The sequence below is a fragment of the Triticum urartu genome, chromosome 7A, assembly GCF_056163025.1.
Source record: "Triticum urartu cultivar PI428250 chromosome 7A, HENAU_Tu73, whole genome shotgun sequence".
In the NCBI taxonomy this organism is placed as follows: Eukaryota; Viridiplantae; Streptophyta; class Magnoliopsida; order Poales; family Poaceae; genus Triticum; species Triticum urartu.
Window position 1 is genome coordinate 706,314,791 of NC_141879.1, and position 19,201 is coordinate 706,333,991.

At 45.7% G+C, this 19,201-nt stretch overlaps 2 protein-coding genes across 2 annotated transcripts; one reads left to right on the plus strand and one right to left on the minus strand.

The window, feature by feature from the left end:
* The first annotated feature begins 2,209 nt into the window (after window positions 1-2,209).
* LOC125518060 (homeobox protein knotted-1-like 11) lies at window positions 2,210-6,063 on the plus strand. The gene is made up of 6 exons (XM_048683016.2): window positions 2,210-2,806; window positions 3,410-3,530; window positions 4,879-5,063; window positions 5,136-5,267; window positions 5,369-5,505; window positions 5,607-6,063. Exons 1-6 carry the CDS (start codon window positions 2,225-2,227, stop codon window positions 5,644-5,646), a joined length of 1,197 nt encoding a protein of 398 aa, XP_048538973.2. The 5' UTR covers window positions 2,210-2,224; the 3' UTR covers window positions 5,647-6,063.
* Window positions 6,064-7,701: 1,638 nt separating this feature from the next.
* Window positions 7,702-13,397, minus strand: LOC125523584 (RAF-like serine/threonine-protein kinase 20). Its single transcript, XM_048688604.2, has 9 exons — window positions 10,844-13,397; window positions 10,610-10,743; window positions 10,460-10,528; window positions 10,217-10,369; window positions 9,976-10,139; window positions 9,634-9,781; window positions 8,833-8,955; window positions 8,646-8,733; window positions 7,702-8,557 (listed from the first exon to the last, which is right to left on the minus strand). The coding sequence occupies exons 1-9, from the start codon at window positions 13,104-13,106 to the stop codon at window positions 8,388-8,390; spliced, it is 3,312 nt and encodes a 1,103-aa protein (XP_048544561.2). The 5' UTR covers window positions 13,107-13,397; the 3' UTR covers window positions 7,702-8,387.
* Between the last annotated feature and the right edge of the window lie 5,804 nt (window positions 13,398-19,201).

Sequence of the window (19,201 nt, forward strand, 5' to 3'; positions counted from 1 at the left end):
CCTATTAAGGATAGCCTTATTCCCAAATGAATTATTTCAATTGGTCACCCTATTTTGGAATTCAAAATTATTCCCCAAAACTTTTAGGGTTCATCATGTTTTCCCAAATTTCAACAAGGGTTTCAAAGGTTGGCATAGGGTTCTTCTCCCTCTAGGTGCATCAATCACAAGAAAATCCTAGGCAATATTAGTTAGCTAGAGAGTAATCATAGGTTTTTGCAGAAATTTTTTGATTCCCTGTGAAATTTTTAACATACTAGATTTGGAGAAAATCTGGGATGTGACAGGTATCCAGCCGCTCCAACACGGAGCTCACCCGATCTACGAGTACAGTGGCAAGGACGACATCACCAGGGCAATCCGAGCTGACTTATATGAGTCGAAGTCAATCCAAGAGATGCATTCCTTCATGTTTACGGGGAGGATCGCCGATTTCCCTGAAGAGGCAACCCACTGCGACTTCTCGCCCTAATTACTTGCAGCAGAGTTTAGGGTTTCTTATCCCTTCAAATCCTCAAGTCAGCACATTCTGGGTTGATCAATTGTTCTTTTCTTCCAGAAGTGGTGTCTATGGTCAACAATGTGCATTCCCCAGCTCCATAGCCCGATGATTCGATACCCCCGAAACTCCATTTTCTCCTAGCCATCGACACATGTCGGGCTATAGTCCATACGTCGCACGCCAAGGAGCCTGTAGCACAGAACGACAACGTCGTCGAGTATGAAGAGTTGTATTCCAACTCTAGTTGTGGAGCTAAAGAGGATGGCCGGGCGAGTTTATCCTGAACAAGCGAGACCACAATGACGGGGCATCAGGCTCCCAGACTGTACCACCAAGCCAACCTGAAGACGACATGAACGTCTCCTCCCACTGAGATTAACATATTGAGATTGATGAAGTCATCACACACACCTTCGTAGTCGACGAAAACGTCTCCTCCCACTAAACGAGCATCGCCGGAAAGTCTGTAATAAATCCAGGAAAGTGCGAGCACCAGCGCCAAATCTGGGACTTGAACCCTGGTGGGCTGGTTCCACCACAAGGAATATAATCATTTAAGTTACGCTCAGTTCGCTGTTAAGGGCCTCTTTGACTAAGAGGATTTTCATAGGAATAGTGGAGGCTACAAATCCTTAAAGAGTTTTTTCTATGTTGGTTCTTTGGTTCATACGATTGAATCCCATAGAATTTTTCCTAAGAAATCCATCACACTACATTTCAAAGGAAAAAACCACACCCACTCTGACCTCATGCAAAAAATCTTTGTTCTTTCTATGATGCAATCAAACACACTTGGGTGCGAACAAAATCTCATACTATCTGGCTAGACATGGCACTGCAATCCTAGGGTTTTTTTTCCATTCCCGTGTTGTTCCAATCTATCTATAAAGAAGGCCGTAGAGGCCCAAAATACACAATGGGACAAGGGTGCACATGCACCCGAACCGCAAAAGGGAAAGTAAAAAATGGTCAAATATTTGTTTAAAACTTCTTCATAACAAGCATTGTCCAATGTATTACTCACGTGTAAAGTTTCGCAACAAAATGACTTTCGTGGTATTCTGAACAAACAAACAAAAAAACAGCACTATATTAAGCTTGATATTCACACAGTTTGTAATTGTAATTCAGTCTTTTTTGCGAACAATACCACAAAAGTCATTTGTCCCCAAACCTTACACGTGAGTAATTATTACTAGACAATGCTTGTTCCGACAAAGTTTTACTTTTTTTACTGTTTCTAATTTGTTCCTAAGCGAGGGAAAAGAATTATACGAGATCAGGTCTCATGGGCTAGCATGTGAGACCCACCCTGATGGATAACACGTGTCATTTACAAATCACAAAGCATGTACCCCACCCCCAGTTGAAATCAGGGAGAAAGAGATTAGATGCTTTATGATTTATGAATGCCACGTGTCATCCATCGGGGTGGATCTCACCTGCTAGTCCGTGAGACCTGGTCTCATATAATTTTTTTTCTCAGGTTTCCAAAAAATCCGCACTGCTGTTGAAAGCGGAAGAAAATGTACTACAAAAAGGAGATAAATTCGAAGAATTTGTGCCAAACAAGGTAAGAAGTGTCGCAATCCGGTAACATTTGAAATTCGCGTGCGGGAAAAGGGCTGCTGCGCCCGCTCGTAAAAAGCTTGGTTGTAGGTCGAGCGGTGTGCAGTTCACTGTCGCGACCGTCGTACGAATCACGTGGAAACGCGAATACATATGGCTGTGGTTCATCCCCGACCCCGCGGTCCCCTCTGCCGCTGCACCGCTCCGCCCCGCCCGCCCGCCTGCTCTGCCTGCCCGCCTGCTACTGCTGCCTACACCTACACCTACACCTACACCTACACCCATCCGTCCGTCCGTCCTCCTCCACTTGACCCGGTGGTACCACTCGCCTCGTCTCGGAGCAGGGCAGCGGATACCAGGCGGGAGCTAGCCCGCGCACGCCTCTCCTGCGCGCGCGGCGAGGGTACGGCCATGGCGTACCAGTACCACCACCAGGACCACGCCGCGGCCGCGCTGGGGATGGACGCCGCGGCGGCGGCGGCGGCGGCCGCGGGGAACCCCGGCGGCGGCGGCTTCGCGCCAGGTTTGGGCGCGGGCGGGTGGGAGAGGGAGAAGGCGGCCATCGAGGCGCACCCGCTGTACGAGCGGCTGCTGGAGGCGCACGTCGCCTGCCTGCGCGTCGCCACCCCCGTCGACCAGCTGCCCCGCATCGACGCGCAGATCGCCGCGCGCGCCCCGCCGCCCATGCCCCCCGCCGCCGCGCCCGCGGGCGGCGATGAGCTCGACCTCTTCATGGTGAGCTGCTGCTACCACGAGGCCTCCTCGCCTCACGCCGGCCGCGTACGGAGGCCTGCTCCGTGGGTGCTGTAGTATGGTAGATTGACGCGGCGTGCGTGCGTGCGTGCTTCGAAAAATTGGGGATTGGGTGGGATTTGGCGATGAAGTTGCCCCGCTCGTGTTGGGATTTTTTGGGATTTCAAACAGGCTAGCCAGATTACCCTTTTTTCCGAACGCACGGAACATGTTTGATTGGTTGCGCATGAGCTCATATGGGATTAGCACTCGCTAATTTCTGCCGGTGGATTTGGTTTAGGCTAGGTTCCTCAACTGTGAGTATTATTATGCTAGTTCATCCTTTGATTATTACCCATCCCACCTGCAAATAAATTACTGCTTGCTCTAGGCTCTAGCTGTGAGCAACTTTGTTTTCTCAACCACGAGCGCCTCACCTCTGCGATAGAGACAAAAGCAAACCCCAAAAAACAACTACAAGTGTCCCTTTGCTAGGCAAGCAGGGGCTCCTTTGCCTGGAAATGGCAATTCTCCTTGTGTAAAGGTTATTATCGACCACCTGCCTTTTCTATATGTGTTCTAAAGGTTCTGCTTTCCTTGTTGCAGACACACTATGTGCTGCTCCTCTGTTCCTTCAAGGAGCAGCTCCAGCAGCATGTGCGCGTCCACGCCATGGAGGCGGTGATGGCCTGCTGGGAGCTCGAGCAGACTTTGCAGAGTCTTACAGGTAGCATAGCATACAGCATCTTAAGTTCATCAGTTCAACAGCAGGATATGTGCTTCTTAAGTTTTCTACCAAGAGGGTTCTACAATCTGTACACTACATGCTTATTAATTGATAGTCATGGTAAGTATCATACTACAATGAGGGGCACTGCTTTATAGGATCTTCACCACAGGGGATTTTTTTTAAAATAAGGGTTTTATTTGCTTCTGCTCTCTGCACCCAGCGAGTGACAGATCACAATTATAGTTAATTATTTCAAAATTCAATCAGAAAAACCTTAATCACTTGACCCTTTTTTCCTCTATTGTTGCATTCCCTGATAGTCCCTCCGTCCCAAAATAAGTGTCGTGGTTTGCCAAAATAAGTGTCGTGGTTTTAGTTCAAACCACGACACTTATTCTGGGACGGAGGGAGTAGAAAATATAGGTCATAATTCCCCGCCTTGTAGGTCCTATGAGATATTAGGTCCACCTTTGTAGTAATACAGGTTCCTTCTTTTATATTATCAGTTACAAGAATTGCAGACTTAAGCTGTTGAAGCTGGCTTTAAAGCTATACCTTTTGAGATTTCAGTTCGGTGTATGTGACAGTTGTGCATGAACCTTGTGCTGTACTGACCATGCAACTGAACTGGTAGTACCTTGTGATCATAATCTTAACAAGTTGTCCTGATAAAGTTGCTCTTACTAAGTCTAGTGCAATTAACTTCCACACAAAACAGTCACAGTCACGGACTATATAACAGGGAAGCATCACACAAGGGAATCCATGTAGGAAAAGAAGTCCCTTGCCTAGTGCCAAAAAAAAAACTGCATATCGAAGAACGCTTCATGGTTACAAAATGAACTGACATAGCTACAAAACTTTCTAGTGGAATTGTACTTCACTTTAAATTAATTCATAGGAGATTGCCTGCATATAGTACTGTTTTCATTTACTTTTGCTAAGGCTGTAAGGCACATTTGCCACCATTCTGCCTATGGGCATCACGAGGCACACACCTATGAGAAAACCGTGCCAGTATCCATTCACACTGGAAACTGGTGTCGCCGTGAAAACCAAAGGGAGTGATTTTCAGTTTTTAGTTGCCAATAGAACTTTGCATAATCTGTTTCTATGTGTAATCATCAGTCGGTTTGCATCAGTTTACGATGAGAGGCATATGTTTGAACATGGAAGTTTGCCTGCAGATAATAATGAGTATTATGTCGGGAGAAATCATAATGATATAAACCTAGAGCAAGTTTAAGCCTGGATAGGCTTAGTTATATATCATACCGGCAAAGGCAATATGCAACATAAATGTGACCAAGGTAAGTTTTGCTGCTAATACTAATTCTTCCTGTAGGGGCATCTCCTGGCGAAGGCACCGGGGCGACTATGTCTGATGATGAAGACAACCCGGTCGACAGCGAGAGCAACATGTTTGACGGAAACGATGTGTCAGATGGCATGGGCTTCGGAATGCTAACCGAGGGTGAGAGATCCTTGGTCGAGCGCGTGAGGCAAGAGCTGAAGCATGAGCTTAAACAGGTAAAACTTACCGCCTTCCAGTCTGTCAGCTGCCACCATGTTGGTGTCTAAGCTTCTATTCCTGACTTGCAGGGGTACAGAGAAAAGCTTGTGGACATCAGGGAGGAGATACTGCGGAAGCGGAGAGCCGGTAAGCTCCCAGGAGACACGGCGTCCACTCTGAAGGCGTGGTGGCAAGCCCACGCCAAATGGCCGTACCCAACTGTAAGTGACAGCCCGCAGATACCACTATCACCCTTTTTACTTGCAATTTTGGTTCCGCTACCGATGATCATTGATCGATCTCCCTCGGGCGGCTTTGTTAGGAGGAGGACAAGGCGCGGCTGGTGCAGGAGACGGGGCTGCAGCTGAAGCAGATAAACAACTGGTTCATCAACCAGCGCAAGCGGAACTGGCACAGCAACCCTACCTCGTCCTCGTCGGACAAGAGCAAGAGAAAAAGGTACGGTTTACCGATGATCCATCTCAAAGAATTCCTTTTACATACTATACTCGAGACCTCTCTGGTTGGTTTTCATTCCTTCTCTTTATTCTCAAAAAAAGGAACAATGCAGGTGACGGCAACGCCGAGCAGTCCTGGTAGGGCAGGCGCGGCTGGAGAGCGAAGAACGAATGCCCCATATATGTACATAGCGCTTCCATCTTGGAGAAGGCTTGATACTACTATTTATTGGTCCGGGAGGCGACGCCGGCGGCTATTCGCCCCGGAGCCTCCCGGACCCAACACCGTCTGTACTGTACCCCAAAAGGAAGAAGAAAACATGTAGTAGTAATGTTGTAACGGAGTTACCCGAAATCTGTAGCTGTTTTGTGGCGCGCCGTCGTGTTCGGAGGCGCGGCGTCGCTGTGAGCGAGTGTATACGGGCTGTTCCGTGGTGTGCTTGTGGGTCGTGTGTTGCGTTGCCGTGGGACTGGCGGAAGTGTCGTGTGTTGTGCGGGTGGGTGCTGTATATTTGCGTACCTGTACGTGTACTGCCCATGATGCCTTGTTTGTGCGTTCTATCTGTCTGTAGCCTGCACCCTCGGTTCTTTTTTTCTGTGTCCGTTTATTTTTCTGTGTGATCAGGCGGCGGTTTTCCGTCAGAAGAAGGATCACGAGGGGCCTGAAAACGTCAGTTAATCGCACCTGGGGGTAGGGTAAGGGGGGGCCTGGACGTTCGGTGTGGCAGCTGGTGCGTGGTACCGCCAGCCAGCGTAAACTCGCAGATTCGGGTCCCCTGAAAGAAAATGCTCGCAGGTTCAGTTTACGGCGGAGAGCCGAGAGATTTGGCACGCGGGGACGAGGAGGAAGATCTGTGATGGACTTTTTTTTTTTTTTTGCGGGAGAGATCTGCGGGTATGCGGCGCTACCAGTACGACGATATCTCCGGATCCTCTCGCGCAGATCAGGGGAAGTTGTCAACAAACAAAGGGGAGCACGTAAACTAGTTGTCGTACTACCGTACTACTCACTCCGTTTCGAATTACTTGTCGCAAGTATGGATATATCTAGATATATTTTAGTTCTAGATACATCCATTTCTACGACAAGTAATTTGGAACGAAGTGAGTACTAGTATGACAGCACAATGCGATTAACCCCCGTCCCATCCGTCGGCCCGGCCGACGCGGCCGGATCTGGGCCCTGGTACCGGAGCCAGCCAACCAACTCAAACCCACCCACTTGAGCAGGCCGAAGAATCGGATCCGTCGCCCGTGCGCCAGTCCGCCCCATGCCCGAGGCGCCGCGTCAGGCCGGTCACGTTGGCCGCGCCGTCCCCCACGCACCTCGTCCTCCTCACATCACACCATCACATGCGCATCCGTATCGTCCTCTCCTCCTCGTCCCCGTCGTGGCACCCCGCATGTGCCCCGGGCATGGGCGACCCGGACTTCACTCGGCCGTGCAAAGTCAGCATCCAAGATGGCATCGGGCATGGGTCATCCACCACCCAAGCCACAGAATCAGCGCAAAACCAAGGACGATGGACACACACACGAGTAATAATGGCCTCTTTGATTCACAAGATTTTGAAAAGGCAGGAACAGGGAATGTATACGACATGTCCACTTAAGGAGTGTTCGATGCCACATGAAAAACAAAGGAACTCTAAGGGGCCTCTTTGATTCATAGGATTTTAAAAACGAAGGAATAGGAAAAGTATAGGGTTAAAGTGACATGTCCACTTGAATCCTATATCCTAAAGGAATAGCAATGAGTGTTTGATGGCACAGGGAAAACAAATGAATTGTAAAAAGAGGTTGGACTGGATGTTAGATTTCCTATAGAATGTAGTACAAAAGATTTCATGGAAAAAATTCTTATGGGGTTCAATCCTGGGAATCAAAGGACCAACATAGGAAAAAAAATCCTAAGGATCTAAATCCTCCAGAAATCCTATAAAATTCATTTGAATCAAAGGAGCCCTAAAATGAGGTTAGAGTAGAAGATTTCATATGAAAAATGCCTATGGGATCCAATCCTATTATGAACCAAAGGACCAGCATAAGAAAGATTTCCAAGGACTTCAAAGGAGCCCTAAGAAAACTTCCCGACGCAAGAAATATCCTATAGGATTTCTTCGACTCAAAGGAGCCCCAAGTACAACAGCTGCAGCCCTTTCAGGCAGAAAACAGAGGGAACTACATGCTAACAATGTAATCAAAATAACTGGATATATTTTTCTTCCTCACAGGATAAAACAAAACAACTGGACCCTTTTTACAGCGACACCGAACCATTTCGGTATACATAACAAACACACGAAAAACCAAGCATATACAAGCAATATAGGATCTCAACTGACAGTTCCCAAAAACTTGTATTACACCACCCAGATTACACAACCAGTTCATCACCACATTCTTCAGACTGACCTGACCTGACCTGACCGACCAACGACTTCCAAACAGACTCGATTATTACCCACAAGAAAAGGCAGGGGAGACAAAGGGAAGAAAATAAATAAAATATCGGACTCTCTATAACTGACAATAAGACTGGCTTATTCAGCACGCCTCTAAGCCAAAGCCAAAGGGGAAGGGTATAAATGAATGAATACGGATCTGGGACGACGACCGACCGACACTTCTAGACACGGGGAGGTTGGGAGGGAGGGCTGATGATTTTATGATTACAAGGTATGAAACAATGAAGGGGTATGAACAGATAGATAGACCCTAGGGACCGACCGATCGACGCTACGAAAGAACGAAACCAACCATATATATAATATTTATATATATCAGCACCGGATTTTCTTAAAATACGCAATATGCGAAGACGAACTTGTCCAAGACGGATGGATGGCCCCAGAAGTTTTCTCAAGACCACTGCTGGCGCTACTAGGATTGCACCTTCTGGGACGCGGCCATGGCGCGCAGCCTGACGGCGATCTGGGTGAAGCTTGGCCGTTCCGACGGTTCTGTCGCCCAGCATTGCTCCATCAGCGACCTCCACTCTGGGTCGCATGAGTCAGGCACCTGCGGCCGCAGAGTGTTGCTCACAATGCCACCTGACAGTTCAAACAACAGCTTACATCAGACTCTGACCATCCACTGCACAAGTAATTTCTACGAGGGTATGGCTGATTGTGCACCCACCAATGATAACACCATAATGCAAATCTGCATATGGTTCCTCTCCTGTGAGGAGTTCCCACAGGACAATCCCAAAGGAGAAGACATCAACCTGAGGGAAACATATCAACATTAGTGTGCAAGTTATACGTAAACCAGGGTATAGCTATCTGAATTTGGACACCGAAGCAATATGAAGGGATTAGCAAACCTTTTCAGAGACCAGGCTGCTGCTTCCATTCAGAAGCTCTGGGGCCATCCATGGAAGCGTTCCCCTCACACCACCAGAGATGAGGGTCTGACACTTGACTTTTGAAAGCCCAAGGTCACCAACCTGCATCATCCAAGAAAAATCAATGCAGATATATATAGAAAGAGAAATGGTGTTTAACTTAAATCATACAAAAAAGCAAAACTGTTCGCATTGGTCGGTCGATCCAGTTTGTTGACAGTTCACATGAGCAATATTTCATTCGCATGTGACAGTGCAAGAACTAAAAGTGAAGCCTTAGTTATCTATAAACTACAGATAATGCGGCATGGATGTTTAGTAGATCAGTAAAAGATGACAAAATTCAGATGGCAAACAAGTGATTCTTTAGTACAAATAAAAGGAGTTTATTGTTAGTAGCCATGCATTATTATACCACGCATGTTCCCTGCAGTGTTGACGGAAGATGCCTTAAGGTTAGCTAAAAGTCTAAAATGATCCCCGGACTAATCTAAATCAATCATGTCTATTCTAAGGTGCAACTCATCAATTGCCCAAGCAACAGTACATTCTCGCCCACATGAATGTCCATATGATTACCACAACAAAGCACTGTATATTCCAAGTATGATGGGATATTGATGCTAAAACTTATCAATAATACCTAATAATTTGAAAAGTCAATATAGACAGATTACCCAATATCAAACATACAAAATATGATACAGAAGAGAAGAATCAATAGTCTAGCAATTTAGTGCAACAAGCCAGCAATAGTACAAAACAGAATTGAGTTCTTACCTTGCATATTGGACGCTGAGGATCCCTTAAATTAACAAGTAAATTGTCGCTTTTGAGGTCAAAGTGCACAATGTTTTTGTTATGCAGATACTCCATTCCAAAAGCTGTGTCCATGGCAATAATTAGCCGTTTGCGTCGATCCAGGCTCCTGCACATGCAGAGAATATTAATCGCCTCAGCTTCATGTTGGATTATAAGTTTCAAGTTTTTAAGATGTGGCAGTTGATACATGAGAATTACTTCTAAGACATATGCTAGAATGCAGACATTTTTTTGTTTTGAGAAAAGGCCTGAGGCCCAGCTTTATTCAAAGCTTTGCAAACATATAAATAGTGGACGTACTTGGAATTCTTCAGCAAAGCCGTCCTAAGTGAGCCATTAACCATATATTCTGTAACCGTTGCAATGGATCCCCCAGGCCCATCTAGAACAACGCCGTAAAAGGCCACAACATTGGGGTGGTGCAGATCAGCAAGGTTAGATGCTTCATTCCAGAAGTCATTCCGCTGCAAACATTCAGGACATATCAGTATAAGGACAGGCATAAGCAAATAAAAGGAAATATAAAATGTTATAGTTATACCATTTTTTCTTGCTCAGATGGCTTCCCAGCAAAACATCTGTCATTAATTCTTTTTATTGCAACATCAGAGCCCCTCCATTTACCATGATATACAGTTCCAAAAGTTCCAGAACCGAGTTCTTGGAGCTCTTCGAGGTCATCATTCTTTATAATCTGAAACACGAACATATGTGGTTGGTAAAGAACATTACTTTGAATTAAAGATGCGCGGGATAAAAAAAGATAAGAGTTCCTGATTGTAACCTGGAGGCGTTCATGCTCATCTGCGACTGGTTGTCCTGAAATCCAATCTAGTGGTTTGCCCTTGCTAACCTGCACATTTCTCTTGTTAGATTGTTAAGTGCTAAAGATGAAACAGAACGTATATGAACTTCTAAGGAATCACATCCTAACCTCGTTGGTGTGAGCTTGCCCGTCTACTTTATTAGTGACATTCCCATGCCCTTCATTCAGCACAGGAGGTGGAGGCTCAAATGCGGCTAGACCATCCTCCATGCCCAGCAAGTCTGGGTTAGTGATACCATCACCTGGATTCATGAAAGACAGTAATAAGCATTCACAACTTATGACTCATTAAGCACATATACTGGCAAAAGGTGTAATTGGAAGTATTGTTAAGAATTGAACCTTTGACAAACTGAGGTTGTTCTGCATGTGTGTCTTTGTGATATGGTTGCTCCTCAGCCGGGATATTCAAATCTGGCCCTTTGCAATTCAACAGAGAGTTTTGGGAATGGGGATCCTTAGAACTGATGTTCTCCCTGCTTGCTACCCTCTTAGGTCTTGGTGGCAGCGCATGTACATTGCTGAACTGTTGACCCGGTAAACCAGACTCCTGGAGCTGCTCGACTGGAGCGTGATTTGCCAATGCTGGTGTCGGTAATGGTACCTGAGCATTAGCGTTCGAAGGAGGAACGGATTCATGTGGAGCTTCCTTGTGATAAACTTCAGGCAGAACATCCTTCTGCTCGCCCATTGGGTTAATAGTGGCTTTTGTATACGCAGGATCAACACCATAAGCCGATGGGGGCACACCCACATGCCCAATCGTAGCGGCAACATAACTGGGGTATGGTCCCCCAATGCTCACCATTTGCGGCGGCATATGGTTAACGTTGGCATGCTGGACAGTATGCATATAAGGACTGGCCACAGAAGGCGGTGGCATTGATTCAGTTGGAGGGGCTATCTTTGGCTCACTGACATCAAAAAAGGTGTTGGTGTTGCTCTGAGAGTATTGCGATGTTGCATTCTGGGGTAAACCATTCTCGGCATACATCCTTTGTTCGGGATAGCGGGGCTCGTTGGGGTTCACCCGTAGTGAATCCATCATCCTGTCCACATTGGCCATATAGGTTGGCACAGCAGCAGGTGCCACTGAAGGCACATTATCACGGAGCACTTGTCCATCCTCCCGATGCCTAGAATTGCCACTTAAACTACCTTCGCCTTCAAGCGGATTATTGGGATTAGTTTGCCTCACTTGGTACTGAGCCATTCCATGGGGTGAAGGCATTTGATGCAGTATAGCTTGTTGATGAGAGCTTGCAGTGTCAGAATGAACGGAATTTGGAGAGACCATCTCAGTAGGCATCATGGGGATATGGTTAAATCCATAAGTCGACGACGGCACCTGCTGTGGTGGCAATTGCTGCTGCTGGTGGTGCTGCTGCTGCACATAGACATGCTGATGAAAGCTCGCTGGATCGACGGGCATTGGGTTTGCAACGGCTTCCATCTTTGGTGCATACATCCTTTCCCTGTCAGGCTGCACTGGATGCATATGTGTGTACCCATAAGCCCCCATTTGTGAAGGTATTTGCCGCTCTCCCATCATGATCCTTGCCACATCTTCAGGCCGCAGGCTCATGAACACTGGAATTTGCTCAGGCGGCGCCCCTCCACGCACATCGCTGGCATAGTCATTCACGACTGGATCGGAGTGAGCATGAGGCAGAGCCTTGATACACATATTGCAGTCCTGAAACCAGGTCGCATTTTCTGGTGGCTGCTGATTCAGACCCTGCATAACCTCCCTATGATCGTTCATGAACACTGGTGGCAGTGGTGGTAGCTGGGAGAGTGGCTGACGGTACCTTGCTGCCTCCGGATGTGGATGCGGATGCGGGTGTGGATGTGGATGGGGGGATGGCTGAGGGGGCGCAGCACTCTCCTGCGGCTTAACCGGGACAGGGGCAGGAGCAGCATTGGTGAAGACATCAACAAGCAGCTGCTGGGGTGGCGGCGGAGCAGCAAAAGCCGATCTGGCGGCGTCGTAGGAGCAGGTGGAGGTGGGGGAGACAGCAGTCGGGGAGCCGCCGCCGCCTCCTCCTCCTCCCCCTCCTCCTCCAGAAGAAGGCACAGCCGGGGTAGGAGGAGGAGGCCCGCCGTCGGAGCACTGGGTGGACGAGAGGCTGGCGATGCTATCCTTGCGCACAATGCCGTTGACGGCCTCGAGGTACCTGAGGCCGGCGTCGAAGCCGGCGCCGCCCTCGGCGCCCTCGTCCCCGGCCGCGGCCGCCTCGGAGACGGGGAAGATGAAGACCCGCAGCTTGGGGCTGGCGACGGCCAGCTTGTCGTACTCCTCCACCATGTTGTCGAGATCCTCGGGCGAGGAGACCGAGATGAGCGCGTCGAGGCCCTCGTCGGGGAGCTGGTACTTGACCGCGAAGTGCGGGCCCGTGGCGCCGCCGTAGGCGTCGGCGAGGCGGGCCAGCAGGTCCTGCAGCGCCACCCCGCGCGGCACGGACACGATCCGGGTGTCGCCGCCGGCGTACCGCAGCGTCCCGTCCCCGGGCCGCGGCAGGATGCGCCCGCCGAGGCTGCACAGCAGCTTCATCCGCTCCCCGCCACCTCCTCCCCCGCCCCCGCCGCCGCCGTCCTCGGCCATCCCGCCGCGGCGGCGCGGGTCCGCCCCAACCCCCCTCCCCGCCCCCCTTCCCCGGATCTAACCCCGCAGGGCTCGGGCCGGGCCAGCAACCGAACCCCCTCACCAGCACACCACCAGGAGCCCTACCGCCGGCCGGATTCGGGGATTCCGGTGGCGGCGGGCGGCTCAATGCGGAGTCAATTGAAATTTTTCGGGGGTGGGGAGTAGCGAGGGAGTGGGGAGCGGAGGGGGGGTGGGAGGGGTGCGTTGTACTCAAAAACCCTTGGCTCGCTCCCCCCGGCTGCTTGGTAGGCTGGCTTGGTGGTGGTTCCCCCTCGCCCCGGCTGGCCCCCGTTTTATATATTTTCCGGCCTTGGATTTTCCCGTGCCGGAATTTGGAGACTTCCCTTTGGTTTTCCGTGTGCTTCTCCCCCCTGCCTCCCCTTTCTGTTTGCCTTTGGGCTTTGGATCATTTGCAAAACCTTGGGTCTGGGTTTTCAATCTGTGGGTCTGTCCCGTTCGTGTTGGTGGAATTCGGTCGGGAGCCCCACCTTTCGGTTTGTTAGAAAAAGAGGTGTTTTGGCAAAACCTTGGGTTTGGGGTTTGAATCCGTGGGTCTGTCGGGGGAAGAGGCCGTTCGTGTTGATGGAATTCGGCCGGAAGCCCCACCTTCCGGTTTGTTAGAAAAAAAGGGGTGCTCTAGAGGGGGTGCGATGTTCGTCTGGGTGCGTCGCCGCCACTTGATCTGTCATGCATTTATGATAATATAATTGAAGGATAATTTCACTGAAAATTGCTTTGTTGATGTGGAACTGGAACGTGACGGGAAGTGTTGAAGGAATCCAATGATGATGATTTAATTGCAGGCGAAAGGTAGTTGGCAGGTGTTGAACAGGAGTCGAGAACGAAATTGTGATTGAGTGCTGGTGATAGAAGAGGTCTCGTCGGACTGTGATCTGTTGTGACGCTTGATGGAAATCAATTTCTGTGTGCAAGATTCAATGTAGAGATGGATGTGCGGCATTTAAATCTAGACATGGATGTGTACACTTACACCAATAGGATCATAGTGACATCAGATGTATCATGCAAATAATTTCCCGTGGTGCGCGGGCTATTTTTTAATTCATGGTCATTTATATTTATTTCTTTGAATATTAAATCTATGGTGCAATTATATCTATCCTAATTAGGTTGCGTGCAATAAAGATAAGTCAAGAAAACTCACAACTTGGGGGGGGGGGGGGCATGCTCAACTTTATTTCCGGCGATGAAATCAAGTAAGATCGGGGACATGATTTGTGCAGAAACTCGTCACCTGAGTAGAAAGGAAACAAAGAACCGACGATGTGACAAGGCGGCGGCGTTTGTGTCTTGTTTGGGTGGCGGCGGAGGGAGGGGTAGTTGTCGGCGGTGGGGGTGGTCGCAGATCAGCTCGAGAAGAATCATGGCAGGGTGGCGGCAGAGGGAAGGGGTAGTTGCCGGGGGTGGGCGTGGTCGCAGATCGGCTCGAGATGAATCATGGCAGGGTGGCGACGGTGGGGAGGGGTAGTTGTCGACGATGGGGGTGGTCGCAGATCAGCTCGAGAAGAATCATGGCAGGGGGTGGCGGAGGGGAGGGGTAGTTGCCGACGGTGGGGGTGGTCGCAGATCAGCTCGAGAAGAATCATGGCAGGGTGGCGGGAGGTCATCGTTGGTCGGGCCAACGATCTGTCAACAATAATAGAGCGAGGGGAATCTATGGAGGCGGAGTTTGGAGAATATCACCTTGGGGGCGACATCGAAATGTCTTGATGGAGTGAGAGCTCGGAGGTGGAAGGGGCGGCGGCGAGGGGGGAAGGTTATTAGGTCTTGATGGCGAGGGGGGCGTGAGAGGTTGCGTTTATATAGCGGTCAAGCGAGGTTTTCTTTATCTATATCTAAAGGCTCGATGAGGATCTTTTACCATAAATGCTTCCTTGTTTTCTAACAATGTGTATGAAAGGAATAAATGTATATATGACATGTTTGATGCGGAAATATGTTTGGAGTCCAGGCCCAATGGAGCCCATTGTTTTTTAGAAGTTACAAAATTGTTGAAGTTCCAAAAGAATCTAGAAAAAAACACCTTATATATAGTTGTAGTCTAGGTGCTTGTAAAATATTATTGGGAAATAATGGAATTGGAAATAGAAAAAAAATGCATGCATTGTTTGTTAAAATTCCTAAAATAACTCACATGTTAAAGTACCTCCTAATTAATTTTAAAACACAAGTAGAATACATCTATAGCATGCATGTGGACATTTTTCTAGAATTTCATTAGAAAAAACTCAAAAAAATTGTGCTCCATGGAGCCCGCGCTCCAAAAACCATTGCTCATGTTTGAAGAACTTTTATTTCTTTTGATTATTTTCTAATTATCTTTTAAAGCCAAGAAAACATGTTTCTTAATTGCAAGAGAGCGCATGCAGGATACGTATAGAAGAGTTGTCTTAGTTCATCTTGTTTCCTATTTATATTTAAAAAATCATGACCAAAAGATTAGATATTTTTCCAAACAAGGAACACATATTTTTTTTCTTATTTTTTTATAATAACAAAAAAGATACATGCATGCATGTATAACAAGGATTTTTTTTCTGTTATTTACTCTTCTATTTGGAATGAAGGTTGAAGAGTTGTTACGAAGACATGACCAATTTTAAATACGAAAATAAAATGGTGTATACTCTTGCAAGAAAGAAACATGTATCTAATGTGTTTGAAATAGTTTGTTTTGTTATATATATATATATATATATATATATATATATATATATTTGTTTTTGAAATCAAGTCTAAGGCTTCCTTTGGTTCATAGGATAGGAATAGCGTAGGGACAAGAAATTCATAGGATAGGATGACATGTATCTCATTTCCTATAAGGAAAAAAATGTCATTTGATGCATAGGATAATTTTTTCATTGAGTTTATGCTAATTTTTTTTTCCTTTGAAATGTGAAGGATTGGTTCCTATCTTACGTAGGAACAGGAATCCATTCTTACAAACCAAAGGGCTTCAAAGGAATTTTTCCTATAAAAATTATATCCTTTAGAATTTCTATAAAATTCGTGTAAACCAAAGGAGGCCTAAAGGGTTGTTGATAAATCCCATTTTAAAAAATCAAGGACAAAATGTTGACTATCTTCGTAGCAACAAAAAACGAAAACATACATACATCAGATATGTGTAAAATATGTTGCTTCATTTATTGTCTTATTTGCTCTTTCCTTTTGAATCAAGCCTAATAGGATTGCATGAAAGTTTGATTGTCACAATAAAAACACATGAATCTTCACAATGAGTATGGTGTGGATGGAAAGTTCCTGTAAAATCTACTGCAATTTAATCATATGTAGTACAATATTGCATAGGAAAATTACTATTAATTAGAATCCCCCGAAAGTCTTTAGCATAGTGAGGGATCTTTTGTTTCACAATAGAAAGGGGCAGCACAGTGCATGTAACTTCTCATTGCGCAGGGTCCGGGGAACCTATGGCACGTAGCCTTCTTCTTTCTTTTTTACTTACCATATGTGTTGGCTATGTTTGCCAATAAAAAATATTATACAATACTGATGAAACAAAGTTTGTTTTGTTTTATCTTACTTGCTCGTCTGGCTTGCAATAAGAACAATAGTTTAGGTGCACTGCAAGATAAAGAAACGTATACGAGACATCTCTAACAATCTTTGTTCCATTTAGTCTTGTTTGTTCTTCTTTTTTAGATTGAGCCAAAAGGATAGCTACACAGTAAGAAAAAGGAGCGTACACTACACATATCTAACAATATTTGTTTGATTTCGTATTCTTTGCTCTTCTTTTTTTAGACAGTCTTTGCTCCTTTGGTAAGAAAAAAGAGCATACACGACACATCTTCTTGCTTTTACAAAACAGTTGTATTGACCATGCTTGCCAACTAAAAAGCAATTTTTATAAGATCCCTCGAACAAAAATTATTTTATTTGATCTATATTGTATTAACAAGAGCATATGTTTAGCTACATTGCAAGAAATAGAAACATATACGAAACATGCCCAACAAATTTTGTTCCATTTATTCTTGTCTGGTATTCTTTTTTCAAACCGTGACGAAAAGGATAGCTACACTGCAAGAAAAAATGGTGTATATTTGATTGCACATTGTCTGGTCTTCTTTTTCTATAACAAAATCAAAAGCATTGTTACGTGCGCACTTGTTATTATATAGATCAAGACCAAAAGTTGGTTGAAAAGATAAGCACCCACGTCCTCTTTTATGAAATTGCAAAATTTATATAAGAAAAACTAAGGGCTCTTGCGAAGCTTTTCCAATCACTGAATTCCCACCATTCTCACGGCCCATGATATGACCACGAATTAAGCGACACACCGTTTTTTACAACAACGGCTAATTAATCGGCACACCAAACATAAATGTAAATCAGGGGCTCCTCTGATTCGTGAAAATATAGAGAAAAATACTTATGACACATAAGCATGCACTTACTTTTATTCATACCAGTTGTATTGGACCTGTTTGCCAACTAAAAATTAATGTGTATAAAATACATCAAACAAAGTTTGTTTTATTTGGTCATCTATCTTGGAACGAGACCAAAATTTAGGCACATTGCAAGAAAAAAGAAATGTACGTAGAACACCGGAACCAAATCCGTTCCATTTATTCCCTAAAAAAGTGATAATTCTGTTTTGTTTGGCCTTCGATCATTATTTTGTTTGATTTCACATTATTTGGTCTCCCCTTTTTGTGTGTGTGGAATTTGTCTCCTATTTTTTTGAAGATTATTATGTGTGGTCTTCTTTCATACACAGAGACCAAAAGTTTATTAAAAAAACAGTAAGTCCCTATCAAGCCAGAACATAACAATTTGGCATCATCAATGTAACAATGACACGGGAAGATGTAGAAAAGGTCAAGCATGCCAATCAACGTCCCAGCTTGATCTCCATAGCGACGGGCCATCACCTCGTGAAGTTATAATTAACTAATTGAACAATGTGGAAATGCATAAAAAGAGAGGTAAACATCAAACATTTCCATCAAAAATAATGCAATGGAATCATACTAATCTGCACCCACTAGATTAACCGCTAACCTCGGCGCTGCACGTGAGACCCTCACATGTTAAGACTTCAGGTGCTCTCAATTAAAGAACTGCCAGTACTAAAATCACCCCTCTGCCAGGAAGACTTTAATTTGCCTTTTCTATAAAAAAAATTAACATTTATGGGGCCATGAAACGACAGATCTCGCGTTGCAGTGACACGAGCAGAGAAATTGAAGAGCCTTGACCCTAGGTGGTGGCATGCATTTACAGAGCACCACCCATTAAACAAGCACAGCAGAGCTTGCAGGAAAATATCTTATATTATGAGACGAAGGGAGTAGATTATTGGCCGAATATCTCAACGCTGGATCAATGGTGCTCATTGTAGAATCGCGCGAACCAGGTACGGCAAAATTGATAGTGAAACCATCTCAATAGTTGCAAATGCTTAGGGATCCTTTGATTCAAAGCTATTTCGTGATATTTGTAGAGGATTTGGATCCTCATGGATTTTTTTACTCCTAGCTCGTTTAGTCATTTATTTCACACAATGGAATCCTTGCGATCTTTTCGTAAGAATCCGTCTGCACTCTATTCCATCCATTAGAACCTCTTGCTATATTTTTTTTTTTTGTGTTTTTTCCTTGGAGACAACACTATTAGATCGATATACTTGTAGTTTTATGTTTTGATAGGACTGAAAAGAACATGCCACTTGAATTATGTTTCTTTTTCTTCTCTATTTTCAGTGTTTTCGAGAATCAGGGCACCACAATGATTGGCTTTTAGCACATTATCATAGGCAAGATGCTGATGTGACAATGTAATTAAAGAAGAAAGAGATTGGAGTTGTATGTTAGCGAAGATATGGCTTTTTCCTTGTTTTTCTGTGCAATGTAGTTGATGCTCCGATCCTTTGTGGATTATCTCATTATCTTTTTTCCTTACTCTCCGTACTATCTTTAAAGTAATTAGGTGCAATATCATTTAGATACAACCCATAAGGTATTTAATGCACTAGGATGATTGTCGCCAAAGTAAAG

What these genes read in the sequence shown, in the direction of transcription:
- LOC125518060 (XM_048683016.2), top strand. Translation starts at nt 2,225, where the DNA reads ATGGCTGTGGTTCATCCCCGACCCCGCGGTCCCCTCTGCCGCTGCACC. An exon ending in GACTTTGCAGAGTCTTACAG is followed by an intron (nt 3,531 to 4,878) that starts GTAGCATAGCAT and finishes TTCTTCCTGTAG; the next exon opens with GGGCATCTCCTGGCGAAGGC. An exon ending in TGAAGCATGAGCTTAAACAG is followed by an intron (nt 5,064 to 5,135) that starts GTAAAACTTACC and finishes CCTGACTTGCAG; the next exon opens with GGGTACAGAGAAAAGCTTGT.
- LOC125523584 (XM_048688604.2), bottom strand. Translation starts at nt 13,106, where the DNA reads ATGGCCGAGGACGGCGGCGGCGGGGGCGGGGGAGGAGGTGGCGGGGAG. An exon ending in GCTTTGCTGAAGAATTCCAA is followed by an intron (nt 9,782 to 9,975) that starts GTACGTCCACTA and finishes CTGCATGTGCAG; the next exon opens with GAGCCTGGATCGACGCAAAC. An exon ending in GCATTATGGTGTTATCATTG is followed by an intron (nt 8,558 to 8,645) that starts GTGGGTGCACAA and finishes TTGAACTGTCAG; the next exon opens with GTGGCATTGTGAGCAACACT.